General features: G+C 44.2%; 2 protein-coding genes across 2 annotated transcripts in view; one reads left to right on the plus strand and one right to left on the minus strand.

Annotated features, from left to right (window-relative positions):
* derl3 (derlin 3) overlaps positions 1-948 on the minus strand; it is a 37,322-nt gene extending 36,374 nt beyond the window's left edge. The window contains exon 1 of the mRNA XM_033043412.1: positions 771-948. Within this exon, the coding sequence (XP_032899303.1) occupies positions 771-803 (33 nt within the window). The 5' untranslated portion in view covers positions 804-948. The remainder of the gene's footprint in view (positions 1-770) is intronic.
* Positions 949-1,003: 55 nt separating this feature from the next.
* Positions 1,004-20,823, plus strand: part of bcr (BCR activator of RhoGEF and GTPase) — an 84,776-nt gene continuing 64,956 nt past the window's right edge. The window contains exons 1-4 of the mRNA XM_033043410.1: positions 1,004-2,682; positions 15,112-15,299; positions 16,073-16,177; positions 18,550-18,735. Of these exons, the coding sequence (XP_032899301.1) occupies positions 1,254-2,682; positions 15,112-15,299; positions 16,073-16,177; positions 18,550-18,735 (1,908 nt within the window). The 5' untranslated portion in view covers positions 1,004-1,253. The remainder of the gene's footprint in view (positions 2,683-15,111; positions 15,300-16,072; positions 16,178-18,549; positions 18,736-20,823) is intronic.

Genomic DNA, 20,823 nt, shown 5'->3' on the forward strand with positions numbered 1-20,823 from the left:
GCTGCTGCACCCGCTGAGTTCCTCCAGCAATTTTGTGTACCTCCCCCAACAGTTTGTTCTTTTGTCCAAGATTCCAGCATCTGTCATTTCTTGTATCTCAATTAAGTTGAAATCCTGTATTCTCAGCCAGATGCAAATCATTCAAATTAAGTTCCGAATGGCAGGGGTAATTTTGTCTGCAGGTTTGAATAATTTTATCTCTCATGAAAATGAAAACAGAAACTAAGTGTTGCAACCTTGGGAATCAGTCGTAGCCAGAAAAAATATGAAGGCAGGCGACATCTGTTTACTGAAAAACAATTAACGATTCCCCTCAACGAATGAAACTGATTATCTGTGGACGCTGTTTCAGTTCCTCCCTGCCGTTGACTTTTCTGCGCATAAATTGACTGCTGACAAACATTTCCTATTTCTCAGCAATGATTACAATTCACAGTACTTGTAAAAAAAATACTTGGGATTTCATTGTATCCCCACATATTTGCACGGGGACATATCATAGAGCGTGGGAACGGGCCCTTCTGCCCAATTTGCCCACGCCGACCAACACGTCCCATCTATACTGCCTGCGTTTGGCCCATATCTCTCTAACCCTGTCCTATCCATGCACCTGTCTAACTGTTTCTTAAACGTTGCAATAGTCCCTGCCTTCTCCGGCAGCACGTTGCATACACCCTTTGTGTGGAAAAATCTACCCCTCCGATTCCTGATAAATGCATAAAAAGCATAGGCTGTGAAAAGTGTTGTTTAATAACCAACCAGATTCTCACATGAGATGATGATTGGGAGGGTTTCTGAACCATAGTGCCCGAGCGCCAGGCAGGCAGGCAGTTAGTTGGCACCCGAGGGAGAAGGGCGAGCGACGTGAGGCGATTCCTGCTCTTTCCGATGGGAAGGGGGAGAAGGTTGCTGGCAGTTCATTGGCAAAACGTGCTATCAATCAACTCGGCTTTCCGCTGCCCGTGAGGTGTGGGCGGCGTTTTGTTTGTCGCGCAAGGAGAATGGAAGCGAGCAGTGGAGCGGCGGGCGCGCGGTTGGGCGTCTCCAGCAAAGGCACCAACGGTCGCCCCTAACTGTCGTGGTGGTGGTGGTGGCGCGCGCTGCCCGGCGGCGCCCGGTGCAGTTATCGTGAGTGCGGGAGGGAGGTCGAGCGAGCGAGCGAGCTGCCCGGTCGGTTGTGGTGCCGAGTCTGGGTCATTGTTCTGTGTGTGCATGAGTTGCCTTTGACCCCGTTGCTCGGCCATTCCCATGGTATGAAAATGGTGGAGCCGGTGGGATTCGCGGAGGCCTGGAAGGCGCAGTTTCCCGAGTCCGAGCCGCCCAAAATGGAACTGAGGAGTGTTGACGACATCGAGCAGGAGCTGGAGAGTTGCAAGTGTAGCATTCGGAAGCTGGAGTTGGAGGTAAACAAGGAACGGTTCCGCATGATCTACTTGCAGACATTGCTGGCCAAGGAGAAGAAGAGCTATGACAAGCAAAGATGGGGCTTCAGGAAGTCTTCGGTGTCTGTGGAACAAGTGGACACAGATCAACCGCAGGAAGCTGCCTCGGGAGAAGGGGAGGAGAGGGAAAGAACCAAGTATCTTCCTGCGGAGGATCATTCGAAGAGGCACTCCGCGAGTGAAGAGTGGCAGGTGGATGCTCGGGATGAAGTCGAAAGCTCACCAGCCAGGCAGAGGGCATCTTCATTGAGGAAGGCAGTGGCAGTGCCAGACAGGGATGCCCTGCGTGGTTTCAGCCAGGATTGTGAACAGATGGACAGGAAGGACAAAGCCACAGTTGGCACAAATGTAGCTGCATTGAGGTCCAATTTTGAAAGGATCAAAAGAACCAATTCCCACTCCTCTGGAGATGGGAAAGGTATCGAAAAGCCTCTGTATGTCAATGTGGAATATCACCATGAGAAAGGATTGGTGAAAGTCAATGACAAGGAGGTATCTGACAAGATTAGTACAATTGGCAGCCAGGCCATGCAGATGGAGCGGAATAAGTCATTGCATTTTTTGCCAGTCACTGCAGAAACAGCAGAGTATCATATGCCTGTTTACAGAGGGAGGTCCACAGAAAGCAGCTGTGGCTATGACCCAGAATATGATGATGTGGATCTTAATCCAAGGTTCTTGAAGGATAATCTTATTCATACCACTGCCAATGGAGGCAAACCAGACAAGATACCATGGCAGCAAGAATTTCAACCGTATGAAAGTGTTTTTATTGGTGGAGTGCTGCGTGATAATGATGGTAAACCATGTAGTGACTTGCGAGACGCTGGGAAACTCCAAGGTACAACAGATCACGAGAAACATATAACGTGGCCTCGTAGGTCTTATTCACCTGGAAGTGCCGACGATGTTGGTGGAGGGTATACTCCAGATTGTAGTTCTAATGAAAATTTAACTTCAAGTGAGGATGACTTTTCTTCTGGTCAATCAAGCCACGTTTCCCCCAGCCCCACCAGCTATCATATTTTCAGAGAAAAAAGTCGGTCTCCCTCTCAAAATTCTCAGCAGTCATTTGATAGTAGTAGTCCACCCACACCACAGTCACAAAAAAGACACAAGCACCACGTTACCGTACAAGAAGCAACGATAGTTGGTCTCCGGAAGCCGGGACAGATTTGGGCAACTGAAGCTGACCTTGCCCGTCGGAATACTGCAGTGGATGGTTTTCACGGAGATCCAGGTAACCATCTTTTTAGTTTTTATTTTAGAAACGTCACCACAGACATCATAAAAATCGTTTTGAAGGATATGCCTTAGCCACGGTTTTGCAGATACCATATAAGTTTATTTTTGCTAACTAGATTCTTGCACCATAATGGATGATGCACAACCAGATTCAGCATGCAGGTTGTTTCGAAACGAAAGTTAAAGTTCAACTTTCTAATTATAATTCCTTCCTGTGAACTAAGAAAAAAAGAGATGGTTGCTATTCAAATTGCAATGTATTTGAATGAAATAAGAATTGAGTAAAATATATTTTAACATGTGATTAATACAACACGTGTTGATTATTCCTGTGGGTTTCTTCATATTAATGCGAGCATAGGTGATTTAATAAAGCTACAGCTATAAGCAGAACACTTTGCAATGAAGGTAGTGACTGTCAATTGGGCTGATATTTCAAGATCATACCGCATGCACTGATGATAGACATAAAATGCTGGAGTAACTCAGCATGTCAGGCGGCATCTCTGGAGAAAAGGAATAGGTGATGTTTTGGGACATCTAGCATTTTGTGTCTATCTTCCGTGTAAACCAACATCTGCAGTTCCTTCCTACACATTACACATGGACCATTCAGTTCTCAAAGACACAGTAATATATAATCAAATATTTTCTGTGCTATCCAGGCAAATCATACCATACATGAGTACAACACGTAGTGCATAAAGACAAAGTAAAAAGAGAGAATAATATAGTCTTACAACTGCAGAGAAAGTGCAGATTAAATAAAAGGTGCCAGAGCCACAGGGATAGATTGTGAATGCATCCTTAGCATATCAGTGGTTCATTCAAGAGTCTGATAATAGCGGGAAGAAGCAGTTGTTAAATCTGGTGGTATGTGCTTTCAAGCTTTTGACTGGTTGTGCTTTCCCGACTGGGGAGGGGAGAAGAGAGAATGGCCAGGTTGTAGGTGGTCCTTGATTATGTTGGCTGCTTTGCAAGGCATTGATGGTGGGGGAGGTTGCTTTGCGTGTTGGACTGGGCTCTGTCAACAACTGTTACAACTACAGTTTCTTATGATCTTGGGCAGAGCAGTTGCCGTGCAAAGCTGTGAAAGCATCCAGATATATACAATGATCTGTAGAAATGGGTAAGAGTCATTGGAGACATGTTCCGAGCTTCATTATGTCAGTAAACACTATCCATTTGCATCTAGCAAGCGAATGTCCAGTTGGAATAAGGGTCAATCCTGCATACAAATGCCTGGATTGTTTTGATCTTTAGTCTTGCCACTGCTAAGTTATTCTCTGCTTTTGGTATGGTGCATTATGCCTAATCCTATTGGAGCAAGAAATGTCACAAAACTGGAAGGGCATGGTTTGCAAAGACTGACCTTGGAACCTCTAGTGCATTCTGCAGCGAATCTGTCGGAACTGTTCCAGAATCCATGAAATGTTAAAGTTGATATCTTGTGCAACCCTTATCTCTATAGCTTCCACAAATCTTAGGACTTGTTTCATCAGGTTTTGGGGATTCATTGTTTTAAATTAAGTCTGTTAATTTTTCCAATATTAGTTAATTACTAAGGTAATTTTCTTTGAGCCACATTCACTCTGTCATAGTTCCATAGAATAGGTGCAGCATAGAAGGAAGCCCTTGTATGAGCCATATAACAGATTAACTAATTTGTTCTATATTTTTGGCCCATTCAGTGTCATCTTGCAAATTTTCCCTCAACGCAGATTCCAGAAATGTAGCAGTTTAAAACGTTTTTCCTTGTGTCACTGTCAATTCCCTGTGCCTTTTACATTTTGATTGTGATTTCCAGTCCTTGATGCCTATTAAAGCTTCCTGCAGGTTTTCCCTCAAAAAAATGATGGTCCTGCCTTTTAAATCTATTTTTGAAACTATAATCCCTTATTTAAAAAACATTTGGACAGTTACATGGATAGGAAAAGTTTGGAGGGATATGGGGCAAACACAATCGGTTACGACTCGATGGAGTATTTTGGATGACATGGGCAAGTTGGGCTGAAGGGCCTGTTTCCGTGTTGTATGACACTTTCCCTAGAATCCTTTAGGACACTTTTTTTAATAACCTCACATCAACAATTTAAATCAAGCCGTGTTTTGTGTAGATTCAGCATGACTATCTTGTTTTTAAATTTATGTCGCCCTGTGTAGAGTTTGTTAGCCATTTTCACAACCAACACTGCCATTTTCAATGAAATTTTCAATGCATTTGTACTCAATGTCAGCAACTATACTCCTATTGGAACCCTTTCCTTTATTCTGTATTGCCTCTCCTCATTCTTCGTACCAGGATACATATCTTCAAATTTATCTACATTAAATCTCATTTGCCACGTGCCTGCTTTTATTCACCAGCCTGTTTATATACTGCTGAAGTCTTTCAATATTCTCTTTGTCCTTCACAACCGCCATGTTTCTTCTCACCCACAAAGTTAAAAATTGCAGCTTGCACCTCCAAGACTTGGCTGTTAAAGAAGCAATGTCCCCGATACTGATCTTGGGCAACACCCCTATCTGCCTCCCTCTTGTCTGAAAAATAATTATTTTCTGTGAACTTAAAGCAAGTATTTTGAAAGAAGTATGTGAAGAAATTGGGGAGCACTGACAATAATCTTCCAATTCCCTTTGGGTACGAGAATGGTGCTGAACAACTCGTAATTATTACTTCCTTGTTTTTAAGTAAAAGACCAAGGATATGCCCGTCATCTGCAGGACAGTCAGTGGCAGGAAAGCTTTGAAAACATCTGTGGCAGGATTCATTGTCACCCAGGCGAAAATCTATTAATTAAAAGGAGCCAGCATGGATTTGTTATGGGCAAATTTATGTTTTACAAATGTCATAGAGTCATACACCATAGAAAAGGACCCCTCGGACCAACTTGCCCACACAGACCAACATGCCCCATCTACACTAGCCCCACCTGCCTGTGTTTAGCCTATATCCCTCTAAACGTATCCAATCCATGTACCTTTCTTTCTTAAATGTTGTGATAGTACCTGCCTCAACAGCCTCCTCCGGCAGCTTGTTCCAATACACCTGTCACCCTTTGTGTAAAAAAAATAGTTGCCCCATGGGTTCCCATTAAATCTTTCCCACATTACCTTAAACCAATGTCGTCTAGTGCTCAATTCCCCTACTCTGGGGTAAAAGACTCCGTGCGTCTACCCGATCTACTCCTCTCATGATTTTGTACTCCTCTACAAGATCACCCCCTGTGCTCCAAGGAGTAAAGTCATTGCCTGCTCAACCCCTCCAGTAGCTCAGGCTCTCAAGTTCTAGCAACATCCTTGTTCATTTTTTCTGCACCCTTTCCAATTTAACAACATATTTCCTATAAAAGGGTGACCAAAACTGTACACAATATTTTAAATGTGACCCACCAATGTCTTGCACAACTGTGGCATGACCTCACAACATCTATACTCTGATGAAGGCCAATATGCCGAAAGGCGCCTTGACCACCCTATATACTTGTGACATCACTTTCAAGGAACTATGTACCTGCACTCCTAGATCCCTCTGCTCGACAACACTGCCCAGAGCCCTGCCATTCACTGTGTAGACCCTGCCCTTGCCTCTAGTCTGAAAAGCAACCTTCCACTGTCACCCTCTGCTTCCTTCCATGAAGTACTTCCTTCCTCCAGAAGTAAGAGGACAGAAAGTTTAACAAGGGATAAGGGACTAAGGTCAGAGGGAGGAAAGACTAAGGAAAGATGTAAAATCGGGATCAATGTGAGAAGAGGTGTGGTGAATCCCAAACTAAAGGTGTTATATTTGAATGCACATAGTATACAGAACAAAGTGGATGAACTTGTAGCGCAGTTAGAAATTGGTAGGTGCCTTGATTTGGGCATTATGGAGACGTGGCTGAAAGGGGATCAGACCTGCGAGCTGAATATCCGAGGTTACACATCCTATTGAAAAGACAGACAGGTGGGCAGATTGGTTGGGGTGGCACTGCTGGAAAGGAATGAAATTTGGTCCTTAGCAAGGATAGACCTGGGTGCAGAAGATGTAGAGTCCTTGTGTGTAGAACTAAGAAACTGCAACGTTTTTAAAAAAAATAACCCTGATGGGAGTTATTTCCAGGCCCCTGAACAGTAGCCAGGATATAGAGTACAAATTACATCAGGAGGCACACTTTTAAAAACATCTCTCTTTCCAGATGAAGATAGACACAAAAAGCTGGAGTGACTCAGCGGGACAGGCTCTCTGGTGAGAAGGAATGGATGAAGTTTCGGGTCGAGACCCCTCTTTCCAGACATTCCTTTTACTTCAAACAACCTGCTCCAATCAACTTGAACGAGTTCCTGTCTAATACCTTCAAAGTTGGCCGCACCCCAATTCAGAATTTTAAGTCATGGGCACGCCCTATCTTTATCCTTAACTATCTTAAAACTAATAGAACAGTGGTCAATGGTCACAAATCAGTCATTTGCGATTCTCAACTTTTTCAAAGTAGATCAAGTGTTGTCCTCTCCTGTGTAGGGTCCTCTACATATTGCTTGAGCAAATTTTCCCAAACACATTTCACATATTGTGCCCAGTCTAAACGTTTTGCACCATGACTCACCCAGACAATATTGGGAAAGTTAAAATCCCCTACGACGACAACTTTAATGATCCTGCAGCTGCCTGCAATCTCCTGGTATATTTACTCTTCTCCAATTCCCATTGACGATTTGGGGGCCTGTAGTACACTCCCAACAAGGTGATCATTCCAAGGTGATGAACCATTTGTGATAAAGATTATTGGGTCGATGAGGGTAATGCATCAATGGAGTATACATGGGTTTGCAGAATGCTTTTTGTATCAACAATGCCGAAACAAGTGGTATAAGAAGGAAGTAATTGCATGGATTAAATAAAAATGGCCATGTACCAGGAACAAAGCATTTGTGTGAATGGGTAGTTTTCAAAATGGAGGAAGGTTAAGAGTGGGTTCAGTGCAACCTCCCGTATATACCTTGGGAACCTATCGAGCAGCGGGATTCTCAGCACATCCCTTCAGTGCCTTGTCTGTCTGCCACAGGGCTTGATCCTAGATTGTTTGACCTAGACAGGACACCAAATAGGTAACCTGCCTCTCATGGTGCCTCTCATCAGTCTGAAGAAGGGTTTCGGCCTGAAGCATTGTGGAGTACAGAGGCAAATAAATAAATGATGTGTCTTTGTCCCAAACATTATGGAGGGCACTGTACGTATAAAAGCAGTTAAGTATGGAGAGACTTTTCAGCCAGTCTTTGAATGTGTTTTAAGCATTGCACACATATCCAAAATTGGCTGCTGCCATTCTATCCCAGTCCTGGTGATCCTTAACTGTTTTACAATGTGATGTGACAAACATATTCTAAGAATTATGAATTATTACTGTATTACAACTTATTGCTTCTAAATATTTTAACTGTTTCTAATCTTGGCTGAGTTGGATCCTTCTACCGTAAAAGAATCGCAGCACTTAATCCCCATTTGCCTGATTTTTGGAAGGAGCTATTTCTAGTAAATCTACCACATTCCAGATGCTGTGCTTCAAAGTATCCAGCTGTGATATATTTGAAAGAGCCTTTAAGATGGAAATAATTTTTGCGACAAGTCCAGAACAAGTGGCATAATCTTAAAATCAAGGATGACAACAAAAAGCAGGTCATCACATAAATTATGGAAATCTGGAATGCTCTTCCCCCAAAATGGAATTGAAACGGGTCCATTGAAAATTTCAAAACTGAATGGTAGCAAGGATATTATGTTTCGGGAATTTGGTGTACAATTGGAATTAGCTGTATATCAGCCATAATCTGTTAATATCAGGGTATGCTTGAGGGAATTACTTGTCCACTTATGTTCCAATGATGACTCTTCTGATCCAGTGCCACATGCCTTCAATGATAGGAGTTCCCATTTTCATGATTTGCTTACTAAACAAATGACCAATTTAGCAACTAATTAGCACAATTAAGTTGCAGACCTCTGACAATGTGAGTATTTGGTGAAAATACTGAGATTCCTGAAAAAGAAGCCCGCATTCTAAGTATAGAAATGTTTTATTATATTCGACAGCCTTAAGAAATTTCAAAACATTTAAAGGAAATTGAGTTATTTTGGGATTTAAAAAGTAGAAACCAGAGTAGCCGATTCAGCCCCTGTTGTTTTCTTTGCCTTTCATTAGAATTAGTGCTGCTTTCATGCACTGCTTCGGTTTTCTCAGTTCCTACAACATCTAAAAACGTGTCAACCCAATCTTGGCTTTATTTTGCAAGCAGGCCTCCCTCGCCCACTTGGGCAGAAACTGCAAAAGATTCGCCACCATGTTATGTGAAGAAATGTGTGCGAATTTCTCTCCTGAGTGGCCAACCCTGTACTTTGCCCAGAACACAAGATTCTAGCAGTTTCTTGTGTCTCCTTTACATTGACTCCTGAATAGACACCCCAGCCAAAAGAAACATCTACTCTGTTTTTAACTTGTCAAGAATTTAGTGTTTGACCTCAAAAGTATTGACCTAAAAAAAGACTTGTGTAGGCCCAACCCGTTTGATCTCTCCTCATGTGACAAACCCACCATCCCTGGATTTGAGCTGGTGTAGTTTGGCTCAGCTTCCTCTTTTGTAAGCATATTCAGAGATGCACTTAGATGCAGTGTCATCAGGGCTAGATGTAATTGGAGTAAACCACGGTAGGAAATGTTGCAACAAATTACTACAAATAGCTTTCGTCGAGAAGTTGAGTGTTATTTGTCATATGCGCCGGATTTGAACTGGAACAATGAAAGTTTGACTTGCTGCAGCTTTACAGACACATTAAATGCAATGATAACAACATGTAAACACAATAAATGATCAGTTATTCCCTGTAAACCAGACAATGATAGTACGTGGATAAACCATTGTGGTGCAAAGTCTGTGGTGGTATTGTGCTGGTGTGGTTTTAGGGAAATGTACAGAGGCCAATTAATCTAAAATTAACCAGCATGGAGATGCAAGAAAATGCAGATGCTGACATTTTGAACTGGAGAGACTTGGCAGGTCAGGCAGTATCTGTGGAAGGAATGGACAGATGACCCTTCTTCAGATTGGGAGAAATGGCCTATAGTTCCCAGGCTCTTCCCTGCAGCCCTTCCTAAATAGATGCATAACATTTGCCACCTTCCAGCACCATTAAACATATTTAATGATGACTCATAAATGTCAGCCAGGGAGATTTATGTCTGCAATTTCCTCTCTAGCTTGCCACAGTGTCTGCGGATATATCTGGTTAGGCCTGGGAGATTTATCTAACTTCATATGTGTTGGGACGTTCAGCATCTCTTCACCCGTAATACTGACTGCCCTCAAGACACTTCCATCGACTGCCCCAAGTTACCCGGTCCTCGTGTCTTTCTCCACGTTAAGGACCTTTTTTCCACATTAAAGACCTTGGCCATCTCATGTGGCTTCACACAGTTAACCACTGATTCCCGAGGGGCCCCAGTCTCTCTCTGGTCACCCCTTTTTCCTTAATGTATTTATAAAATCTCATAGGATTATCCTTATTATTGTCTGCCAGAGCTATCTCCTTTCTCTTTTTTGCCCTCCCGATCTCCTGAAATTCTTCCAGGGATGCACGATCTCAGCAGCCTATTCCTGCCCCTTGCCTCCTCCTTATTCTTGACCCACGCCTCAATTTCATTTGTCATCGAAGCTTCCTTATGACCACCTGCTTTGCCCTTCACTGAAATAGGAAGAGGCAGGTCCTGGACTCTTGTCAGCACACTTTTAAAATCATTCCACCTTCCCGATGTTCCTTTTCCTACAAGCAACCTGCTTCAATCAACCTGAGTGAGTTCCTGTCTTAATACCTTAAGTTGACCTTGCTCCAATCTAGAATATTAACTCGTGGACCAGCCCTGTCTCTATCCATAACTATCATAAACCTGATAGAACACTGGTCACTGGTCCCAAAAGGCTCATCCACAAACACTTTATCCATTTGCCCCTCCCAATTGTGGGAGATCAAATGCAGGAGAAAGTGTACAGTAAATGATAGCATCCTGAGGAACATTTATGTACAGAGGAAATTTGGTGTGTAAGTCCATGGCTCCCAGAAGGTTGCACACAAATGGATAGGGTGGTAAAAAAAGGTACATGGCACACTCGCCTTCTTTGGTTGGGGCATAGAAGATGGATGGGATGTAAAGTGGCAGCCCTATAAAACTTTGGGCCGCATTTGGATCACTGCGCAGTTCTGGTCGACAAACGATATGAAGTTTGAGGGAAACGGGTAGGGCAAATGTACAGCCTTTTATTCAGAGTAGGAGAACCAAGAACCAGGGGACAAAGGTTGAAGGTGAAGAAGGGAAAGAGCTGCCAGAGGGGGTAGTTGAGGCAGGCACTATAACAGCATTTAAGACATTTGGATAGGTACATGGATAGGAAAAGTTTAGAGGGGTATGGTCCAAACACAGACAGGTGGGACAAGTGTAGATGGGGCATCTTGAGCAGCATGTGCAAGTTGGGCCGAAGTGCCTGTTTTGGTGTTGTATGACTGTCGTGGCCAAGGAGATGGTGCGGAGAGGGTTCACTATGAATTTCCCTGGATTGGAGAGTATTAGCTATGAAGAGGGGTTGGAGTATTGGAGGCTGAAGGACAACGTGATAGAAGTTTATAAAATCATGAAAAGGTTAGATAGGGTAGACAAATCCTTTTCCCCAAGGTTCAAATGTCAAATACTGGACGACATAGATTTAAGGTGAGAGGAAGTCATCTTTTTTGAAACAGGCTGGTAGGTGACTGGAAGATGCTGTCACAGGAGGTGTCACAATGGCAGTATTTAAAGAGGCATTTTGACAGGCACATGAGCAGATAGCGAACAGAGGAATACATTCTGTTTGTGGGCATTTGGGATTAATTTAGATAAGCATCCTGGTCGGGGCAGACACTGTGTCCCAAGGGGCCTGTTCCAATGCCCCTTCTTTGTTTTAAGTGAAGGATTGTTTGAACATTGCAGCAAATGAGATCATCCCAGGATGTTCACTGTTAACATCCACAGTGCAACCTGAAATAACAAATATGCAATAAATTTGACCTGTGTGGTGGTGGTAGTCATATTTGCCAGAGGCACACAAGTAGAGTACTGAGTGGAAGCTCAAGAGTAAGAAACAGCAGAGAAGAGGTCACAAATTATGTTAATATTACAGGATTCCAGTGAGATTGCAGCTGGAACGTGGTACACAGGTGTCCTTTCTCTGTAGTGAATGAGCTGCTGGGATGAAGAGGAGCAGCACGGGAGATTTAAATGCAGCGTTACTGTCTTGTGATTGCTCCTGGTGATGTACCTAAAAGGAAGGAAATCACTAGCAGGGTGGCCATTTGGCAGCGGACATTTTATTTGGGGTGAGGCTGTGTGTTGAGGTGAGGTGAAGTGCTGTGGTTGAGAGTAAATATTGAGGCTTTGCCTGGAGGATTTGACGGGAGGCTAAGTTGAGATAAAAGGTAAGATAAGGCAAGATTTTTTTTTTTTGTAAAGGGCAAGATCTTTTTTGTAACTCCTCTTTAGTCAGTTGGGATGGCAGTTAGGGCACTGGTATTCCTCTGAGTAAATTCAAGGCAGAGATCAACAGATTATCGGATATTAAGGGGAGAAGGCTGACCAAGTGGCCTATTCCTGCTTTTATTTCTTATGTTTTTAATCGTACGTCAGAAGGTGATGACAAAACACTTTTGCAAAGCAGTTAGTGCAATATTTGCCAAGAAAATGAGGAAGGTCTGTGTTGCAGTTGTATATGCATCTGGTAAAGGCAAAACCAAGCTTGCCAATGAAAGCAGTATTTGGTCAACTAGCAAACAACGATTTATTATTTTCCACGATCATTTCTGGTGTTATAAATATTTTTGGACGAGCGCCCAAAGGGCATGTTTTCTCATCTTGTACAATGTTCCACCACTTTGTTTTCAGCCACTCCCATTCTTGGAAAATATTAGAGGGAGATTTTTTGATAATTTCTACCTATAAATATCTTAGTCATCCATTTCCTTTTCATCTTTTTTTAGCTCCATTTTTGGGGAAATAATCCACTATTTCTTGCCCCCACTTCTCTCCCTTCCCCCCCCCCCCCCCCCAACCTCTCTCCTCTTCCCCTCCACCTCTCTCCTCTCCCCCCCCCACCTCTCCTCTCTCTCCCCCCCCCCCCCCACCTCTCCTCTCTCTCTCCTCCCCCCCCCCCCCCCTGGTGGCCCATTCTTAGTCACGTGTGTGACCAGAAAAATTGTGGAATACATCTCTTCTAATTCTGAAAGCATTACAGGTGTATTGTTTTGTACTGTGTACATGATTCATATTTTTTTTCAAAGTTTATCAAGTGACATTTTTATGTTATGCTGACAATGTTTGTTTAGGGTCAGAGGTCAAATATGACTGGTTACGTGTGTGACCTCACACGGAAGCGTTTAAAAAAACCCCTCAGTTTTATCTTTCAAACTCTGAATTTGAAAAAGCTAGAATGTTCATATCTTTAGCAGACATGCATTATAGTTCTGTAGGTAGGAAAATAACAATGAATAAGATTAATCTCTTACAAGAATTGTTTAATGTATTACTTTATGTGCTGACATCTGGTCACGTGTGTGACATTTTGGTTCACTTTCCAAAGAATGGGGCTGGTGAGACCAAGCGCAGGCTCGGCGATCGTTTAGCTGAACGCCTCCGCTCAGTCCACCTAAACCTACCTGATCTCCCGGTTGCTCAAATCTTTAACTATCCCTCCCATTCCCACATTGACTTTTCTGTTCTGGGCCTCCTCCATTGTCAGAGTGAGGCCCAGCACAAATTGGAGGAACAGCACATCATATTTTGCTTGGGCAGCTTACACCCCAGTGGTATGAACATTGACTTCTCTAACTTCAAGTAGCCCTTGCTTTCCCTCTCCACACTCTCTCTCTTCCCAGTTTTCCGACTGTCACTGTCTCAGACTACATTTTATCTCTGTTGCATTTTTGTTACCTTCTCCCAACTAACAATGATCTATTCTACATTTTCCTTGATCTTCATTCCCTCGGCCCTGTTTTCGCACCTTGCACTTCCTTATCTATACACTTATCTATGTAACCCACTCCCTTGACACCAGTCTGAAGAAGGGCCTCGACCCGAAACATCAACCATTCCATCTCTCCAGAGATGCCTGTCCCGCTGTTACTCCAGCATTTTGTATCTAGCCTGTCAAAAACCTCGCCTCACCTGTGTCAGCCTCTTACCTGCCAGACTTCGCCCTTTCCCTTCTCTTTTCCTGCGTCCTTTTTTCCCCCCCACCCCCCCCAAAGTTCCTCCCCCATCACAATCAGTCTGAAGAAGGATGCTGACCCGAAACGTCACCTATCCATATTCCCAGAGATGCTACCTGACTCAGTGAGCTACTCTAGTACTTTGTGTCCACCCTTCAAAATAAACTCTTGATTTGGCAGAGTATATTCATGACTTACTGCTTTTGATTACTGAAAGTCAAATGAGGCCAAATTGCCACATCTTCCGACAAGGCCCGACTTAGAGTTGATATTTCAAATTTGCTTTGGCTCAGGTAACGTGATGAAGAACATACAGTTCCAGAAAACTGAAAACTCCACCGCAACTTGCTTCAATGTGCAGTGCCCTCCATAATGTTTGGGACAAAGACCCTGTTTTTATTTATTTGCCTATGTACTCCACAATTTGAGATTTATAATAGAAAAAAATCACATGTGGTTGAAGTGCACATCGCCAGATTGTAATAAAGACCATTTTTATGCAGTTTGGTTTCACCCTGTGGAAATTACAGCAGTGTTTATACATAGTCCCCCCCCCCCCCCCCCCCCCCCCCCCCATTAAAGGGCACATTAATTTTTGGGAGTTACGGAGGGAGCGGTCTTTCCGGAAAGCAGACAGGGGGGGAGATGGGAAGATGTGGCGAGTGGTGGGGTCACGTTGGAGGTGGCGAAAATGATGGAGGACTATTTGTTGTATGTGATGGCTAGTGGGGTGGAAGGTGAGGACTAGGGGGATTCTGCCCTTGTTCCGAGTGGGGGGGATGGGGAAAGAGAGCAGTGTTGCAGGGTATTGAAGAGACCCTGGTGAGAGCCTCATCTATAGTAGGGGAGGGGAACCCCCGTTCCCTGAAGAATGAGGACATTTCCGATGCCTTGGCTTCAATACCCCGCAACACTGCTCTCTCTCCCCATCCCCCCACTTGGAACAAGGGCAGAGTCCATGATAGCGGTCTTCATAAAGCCGGTGTGTTTCATAAAAATCCAGTGTGTGCTGTGCATTAATTGCCGTATCTCCCATTGCATTGACATTAGGCTGTTTAGTATTTACTAATTCTCTAGAAACACTCCACAACAATATGCCACAAGCTGTATTATCTCCCTTTGCATTGATGTTTGGCTGTTTGCTGCTTCCTTATTTTCTAGAAACAATCTACACCAATATGCCACCAACCTATTCCTATGATGCGGATCGGATTGGGGAAGATCCGACCAGGAACCGGGAAACCATGCCCTACATAGATGATTCACCTTCCTCATCACCGCAGCTCAGTTCGAAAAGTCGAGGCAGCAGGGACACCGTATCATCTGGATCTATGGAGTCCAGTAAATCAGTGAGTTGATCTATCGTGAATCAATATATCCTACACAGACAAGAATGAAAGGATGTGAAGAAGTTCTAATTGTAATTTGAGTTATTGCGAGTTACACAGCTTTGTAAAAATGCTTTTACGTAGGCATAGATTACAATTCCAGTGGTACTGCATAGTGGAGTTATCAGGACAGACAAAGCTGTATATATAGCAAAAGTTCACGCATTGGAAATCTGCATGATGAAAGTAACTGGATTCATAAATTGCAAAAGAAAATTAAATGGCTTTGAATTGTCTCCATTACAGCAGGATATTGATCAGTGGGCATGTGTGCTGAGGAATGGTTAATGGAGTTTAATGCAGTGAAGTACAAGGTGTTGCATTTTGAAATGTCAAACCAGGACAGATGTGAATGGCAGAACCCTTCACAATGCAAGTACATAATTCACTGAAAGTATTGTCACAGGTAGAATCGTCAAGAAAGCTTTTGGTCCATTAGCCTACATCAGTTAGGGTATTAAGTATAAACGTTGTGATGATATTTTATGGTTGTACGAAACATTGGCGAGGCCACATTTGGAATGTTGTGTTCAGTTTTGTTACCCTGCACTTGTAGATCCCTCTGCTCTGCATCACTCTCCAGGGCCCTGCCATTCACTATTGCAGGTACTAATCAAATATATTTATTTGTCGTGGCAATTTTATCAGGTTATAATCTTGACTTTGTGAAGATGAAATTAACTATTTTTATATGCACAGGGCTTTGGAGAATTGACATTTTAATTTTCTTATAGAGTGAACCTGATTTGGAAAAAGGGTTGGAGATGCGAAAATGGGTTCTTTCTGGAATCCTAGCCAACGAGGAAACTTACTTGAATCACTTGAAGGCTCTTTTATTGGTATGTATGGTGTGCTCTTTTTCTACAAAACGAATCCACTTGATATTCACTCAACCACGCAATATAGTCCAGTTAAGTAGAAATGAGAGACGTAAAAGATCACAGATGCAGGAATTTAGAGCAACAAAAAATCTGCTGGAGGAACTCTGTGGGTCGAGCAACATATAATAATAATAATAATAATAATAATAATAATAATATATTTTATTGTCATTGCACATCAGTGCAACGAGATTTAGTATGCAGCTTCCAACCGATGTAAAAGAAAAGTAAAATAAATAAATAAGCTGTGTGACGTGACCATCCGAGGGAGACAGTCCAGGGGGGATGGGGGGCATTCAGCAGGGCCGGTTCAGAGCCGCTATAGCTCTGGGAATAAAGCTGTTTCTGAGTCTGGAGGTTCGGGCATAGAAGGCCTTGTAACGTCTGCCGGAGGGAAGTAGTTCGAACAGTCCGTTACAAGGGTGTGAGGAGTCTTTATGGATGCTGACGGCCTTCCTGAGGCACCGTGTGTGGCAGATGCCCTCCAAGGCTGGTAGCTGTGTCCCAATAATCCTCTGCGCTCTGTGGACGACGCGCTGAAGAGCTCTCCTCTCCGCCTCCGTGCAGCTGAGATACCACACAGAGATGCCATATGTTAATATGCTCTCTGTGGTGCAGCGTTAGAAGGTTGTCAGCAGCTGTTGGGGCAGACTTGTCTTTTTTAATGTCCTCAGGAAAAACAGTTGTTGCTGTGCCTTCTTGACCAGCGCAGCGGTGTTGGTGGACCATGTGAGATCCTCTGAAATGTGAGTGCCCAGAAACTTAAAGCTGGACACTCTCTCCACACTTTCCCCGTAAATGGAGATTGGGGCGTATTCTCCATTATGGGACCTCCTGAAGTCAATAATCAGCTCCTTGGTCTTGGAGGTGTTTAGTGACAAGTTGTTATGTGGAAGGGAAAGGAATTATTGACATTTTGGGTCCAACCCCTGCATGAGGATTAAGATGGAGAGGTGAGAAAGCCAATATCCATTAGAAAGAGGAGAGGGAGAGTGGCGAGAAGTGGTGATTGATGGACTGAGAACGTGTGAAAGATAATGGGCAGATGGAACCAGGTCGGTAAGGAATGGATTTGTGAGATAGATGTTTTGAGTCGGGTCCCTTTGTCAGACTTCAGGCTGGAGGGTAATAATTGGGAACAGAATGCTACCAGTACTGGAATCTGTGGTACATAAGGATGGTGATGATAGAAAAGAACCATTAGGGGAGAGATGACTGAAAGATGCAACTGGAACAGGTGGGGGGAGGGGGCAAAAATGGGAGGACTGGAGGAGGATCAGATGGAGGGAGAGATAGTGGAGGGGGTGGGGAATGAGGGAAACTCACTGCAAGGCAGTGTTACCTAAAATTAGAAAGTACAATGTTCATAGTTGTTGTATTTATTATAGATTACCCAGTCAAATATGAGGCGCCGTTCCTCTAGTTAGCTTTGAGCCGCAGGTCAGTGTGGAAGGGGAAGGGAAAGTGAAATATCATTCAAGTGGGAGCCTGGGATGGCCACTGCGGGGATGCTCTGCAAATCGGTTGCCTAGTCGGCTGCCTTGTCAATGTTGAGACGGCCACATTGGGAGCATAGATGAGGTTGGAGGTGCGCGTGAATCTTTGCCTCACCTGGAAGGGCTTTGTAGGTACTTCAATGGTAGTGAGGAAGGATGTGTTAGAACTGGTGTTGTGCCTCTTGCAGTTGCAGGGAGAAGTGCTTGGTGTCAGGGAGAGTTGGTTGGGGAGGGTTGAGCAAACTACTCTCATCTTTCAAAGCTTTAAATCTGACTATGGTGGAATTTTTGTTTGACGTTTGTAATATTTTAACTTTTTTACTATTCAAAGCAATGATTATAGTAGCTGGAATATTTTTAAAAAAATCAACATTAGAAAATACAATCACAGTATAAGAGATTCTCTTAAAATTGAATTACTTTCCTGATCATCTTTGCTGCTGTTTGCATCCTGCATTTTATTGTTAATGTTTCTATATTTTTGAAAGTTTTATGTAGGATAGAACTGCAGGTGCTCATTTACACCAAAGATAGACACAAAATGCTGGAGTTACTCAGCGGGTCAGGCACCATCTCTTGAGAAAAGGAATAGGTGACGTTTTGGTCTGGCTGGCTCTGACTTATTCTGTACCTTTTCATACCTGTAGTTTCCCTCTCCCTTGACTCTCAGTCTGAAGAACGGTCTTGACCAGAAATATCACCTATTCCTTTTTTCCAGAAATGCTGCCTGAACCGCTGAATTATTCCAGCAATTTGTGTCTATCTTTGGTTTGAACGATTGTTGCCCACAAGATTATTAGTACGAAAGCCGACAATTTATCCTTTATCTTGTAGCCTATGAAGCCTCTTAAAGCAGCTGCCACTACATCTCAACCCGTTCTCACCAACCAACAAATAGAGACCATCTTCTTCAAGGTTCCTGAGCTTTATGAAATACACAAGGAATTCTATGATGGCCTGTTACCCAGGGTTCAGCAATGGAGTCACCATCAATGTGTTGGAGATCTTTTTCAAAAACTGGTAAACTTTATTAGCCTCAACTACATAATTGCTCTAAAGATGCATGTAAGTTATACAAATTTGATTTTGACGTGTTGCCATTTTTTTTTTTTAGCTCAAACATTTTCAACAAATTTATGAGACTTGACCTGTGATATCAAAACATTTGTGGAGCTTTGCACTGCTTAGATGGATATCGAAATTATAAACTAATATAATGTAAGCGTTTCCTTTGCTCCATAGATGCTGCCTCACCCGCTGAGTTTCTCCAGCATTTTTGTCTACCTAAGCGTTTTCTAATATCTGTGATAGGTTATATGAACCATAATGTAATCTAAGCGTTTCCTTTGCTCCATAGATGCTGCCTCACCCGCTGAGTTTCTCCAGCATTTTTGTCTACCTAAGCGTTTTCTAATATCTGTGATAGGTTATATGAACCTAATATAATTGGTTATTGATATTGGCGGCGCGACTCACCCGTTGCAGCGGCCCCTACAGCCTGTCTGTCTTTTTTTTTGTTTTTTGTCTAGTTAAATGTAGTTGTTTGTGTTTTTTGATACTGGTTTTAAATGTGTATATGCGGGGGGGGGGGGGGGAGGGGGAAACCGTTTAGAATCCTGTCCGGGAGACCCGACCTTTTCCCTGTCGGGTCTCCGTTGTCGTTGGGGCCTAGCACCGTGGAGCGGTCTCCAGCCTGAACGACCCGGGGGCTCGGGAGACTGCCGAGCTGCGGACTACTCACCATCGTGGGGCTGGCCGGCCTCGGAGCGTGGGGAGCGGTGGTGACTCGCTGCTGCGACTCGAACTCCTGGGGCTCGGAGGCTCCAGCAACGCAGCCCCAGGTCCGGTGGACCGGGACATCGGGAGCTCGCCGGTCGGGGTGGAGAGACCGCTTCCCGGAGCTCCCGCAACGCGACTTCTCCGGCCCGTGTCGCGGGGTTGGAACGACCCGGACCGGGACCGTACATCACCTGGCGCGGCTTCATGGCCGTGGGACTCACCATCGCCGGTGGGGGTTCCAACCTTGTACTTTCAGACCGGCAGCGGGGCCGTAAATCGCCCCGCGCGGCCTAAAATGGCCGTGGGACTTATCATCACCCGCCTGGGGCTTGGACATCGGGAGAGAGATTGAGAGCAGGGGAGAGAAAATACTTTGCCTTCCATCACAGTGGGTTCACTGTGATGGATGTTTGTGTGAATTTAATTGTGTCTATGTCTGTAGGACATTGTCTTTGTTTGTATGGCTGTGTAAACGAAATTTCGTTTGAGTCTCACTGAGGCTCAAATGACAATAAATTTGTATTGTATTGTATTGTATGTTATGGCCACTTTTGCTTCCCTGTCAACAAAAGGTTGTTGGTTTGAATTAATAAACAACTTATAATAATAATAATAAATTTTATATTTAATGGGCGCCTTTCATACAAAATCTCAAGGACACCTTACATAGTAAACATATAATCGGAATATAACAATAAGGACATCACAGAGACACAAATTAAAAACAGGATTCAATCCAAAAACAGAAAATCAAAAACACAGTGTGAAGAGGGAGCAGCGGCAACCAAATCGTGCCAGCGTCCACTCTCTCTTCACGGCAGCCATCTTGGACACAGACCTACAAGACTACAAATAGACAAAAAAAAAATCATCCCCCCACAGTGGATAGCACTGTGGGGGAAGGCACAATGTCCAGTCCCCACCCCATGTTCACCCCAAAGTCAGGCCTATTGAGGCCACCGCAATTGCCTCTACGGAGGCCCGATGTCCCTGGCCGTTCTCACCGGGTGGTCTTGCCCCGGCGTCGGGAGAGTCCTCTCGGCGGCTGGGCCACCTGGAACGGCCGCTTCCTGGTTGGAGCCCGCGGCTGCCGAAGCCGACAAGGCCGCGCCGGTTTGGAGCTCCCAGGCTCCCGTTGTTGAAGTCGGCGCCGCCTCTACGCTCCGCAAACCCGCAGCCCGGAGTTGTTGCTCTCGGCGGTCCAGCTCGCCAGAGCTCCAGCGCGTCGCCCCAGGCAAGGGATCGCCCGCTCCACTCCGCTCCGCTCCAGCGCTCCGATGCTGTGCCGCCGCCGAGGCCGAGGTGCTGGGCGGTTCCCGCCAGGAAACG

The sequence above is a fragment of the Amblyraja radiata genome, chromosome 25 (assembly GCF_010909765.2).
Source record: "Amblyraja radiata isolate CabotCenter1 chromosome 25, sAmbRad1.1.pri, whole genome shotgun sequence".
Taxonomy (NCBI): Eukaryota; Metazoa; Chordata; class Chondrichthyes; order Rajiformes; family Rajidae; genus Amblyraja; species Amblyraja radiata.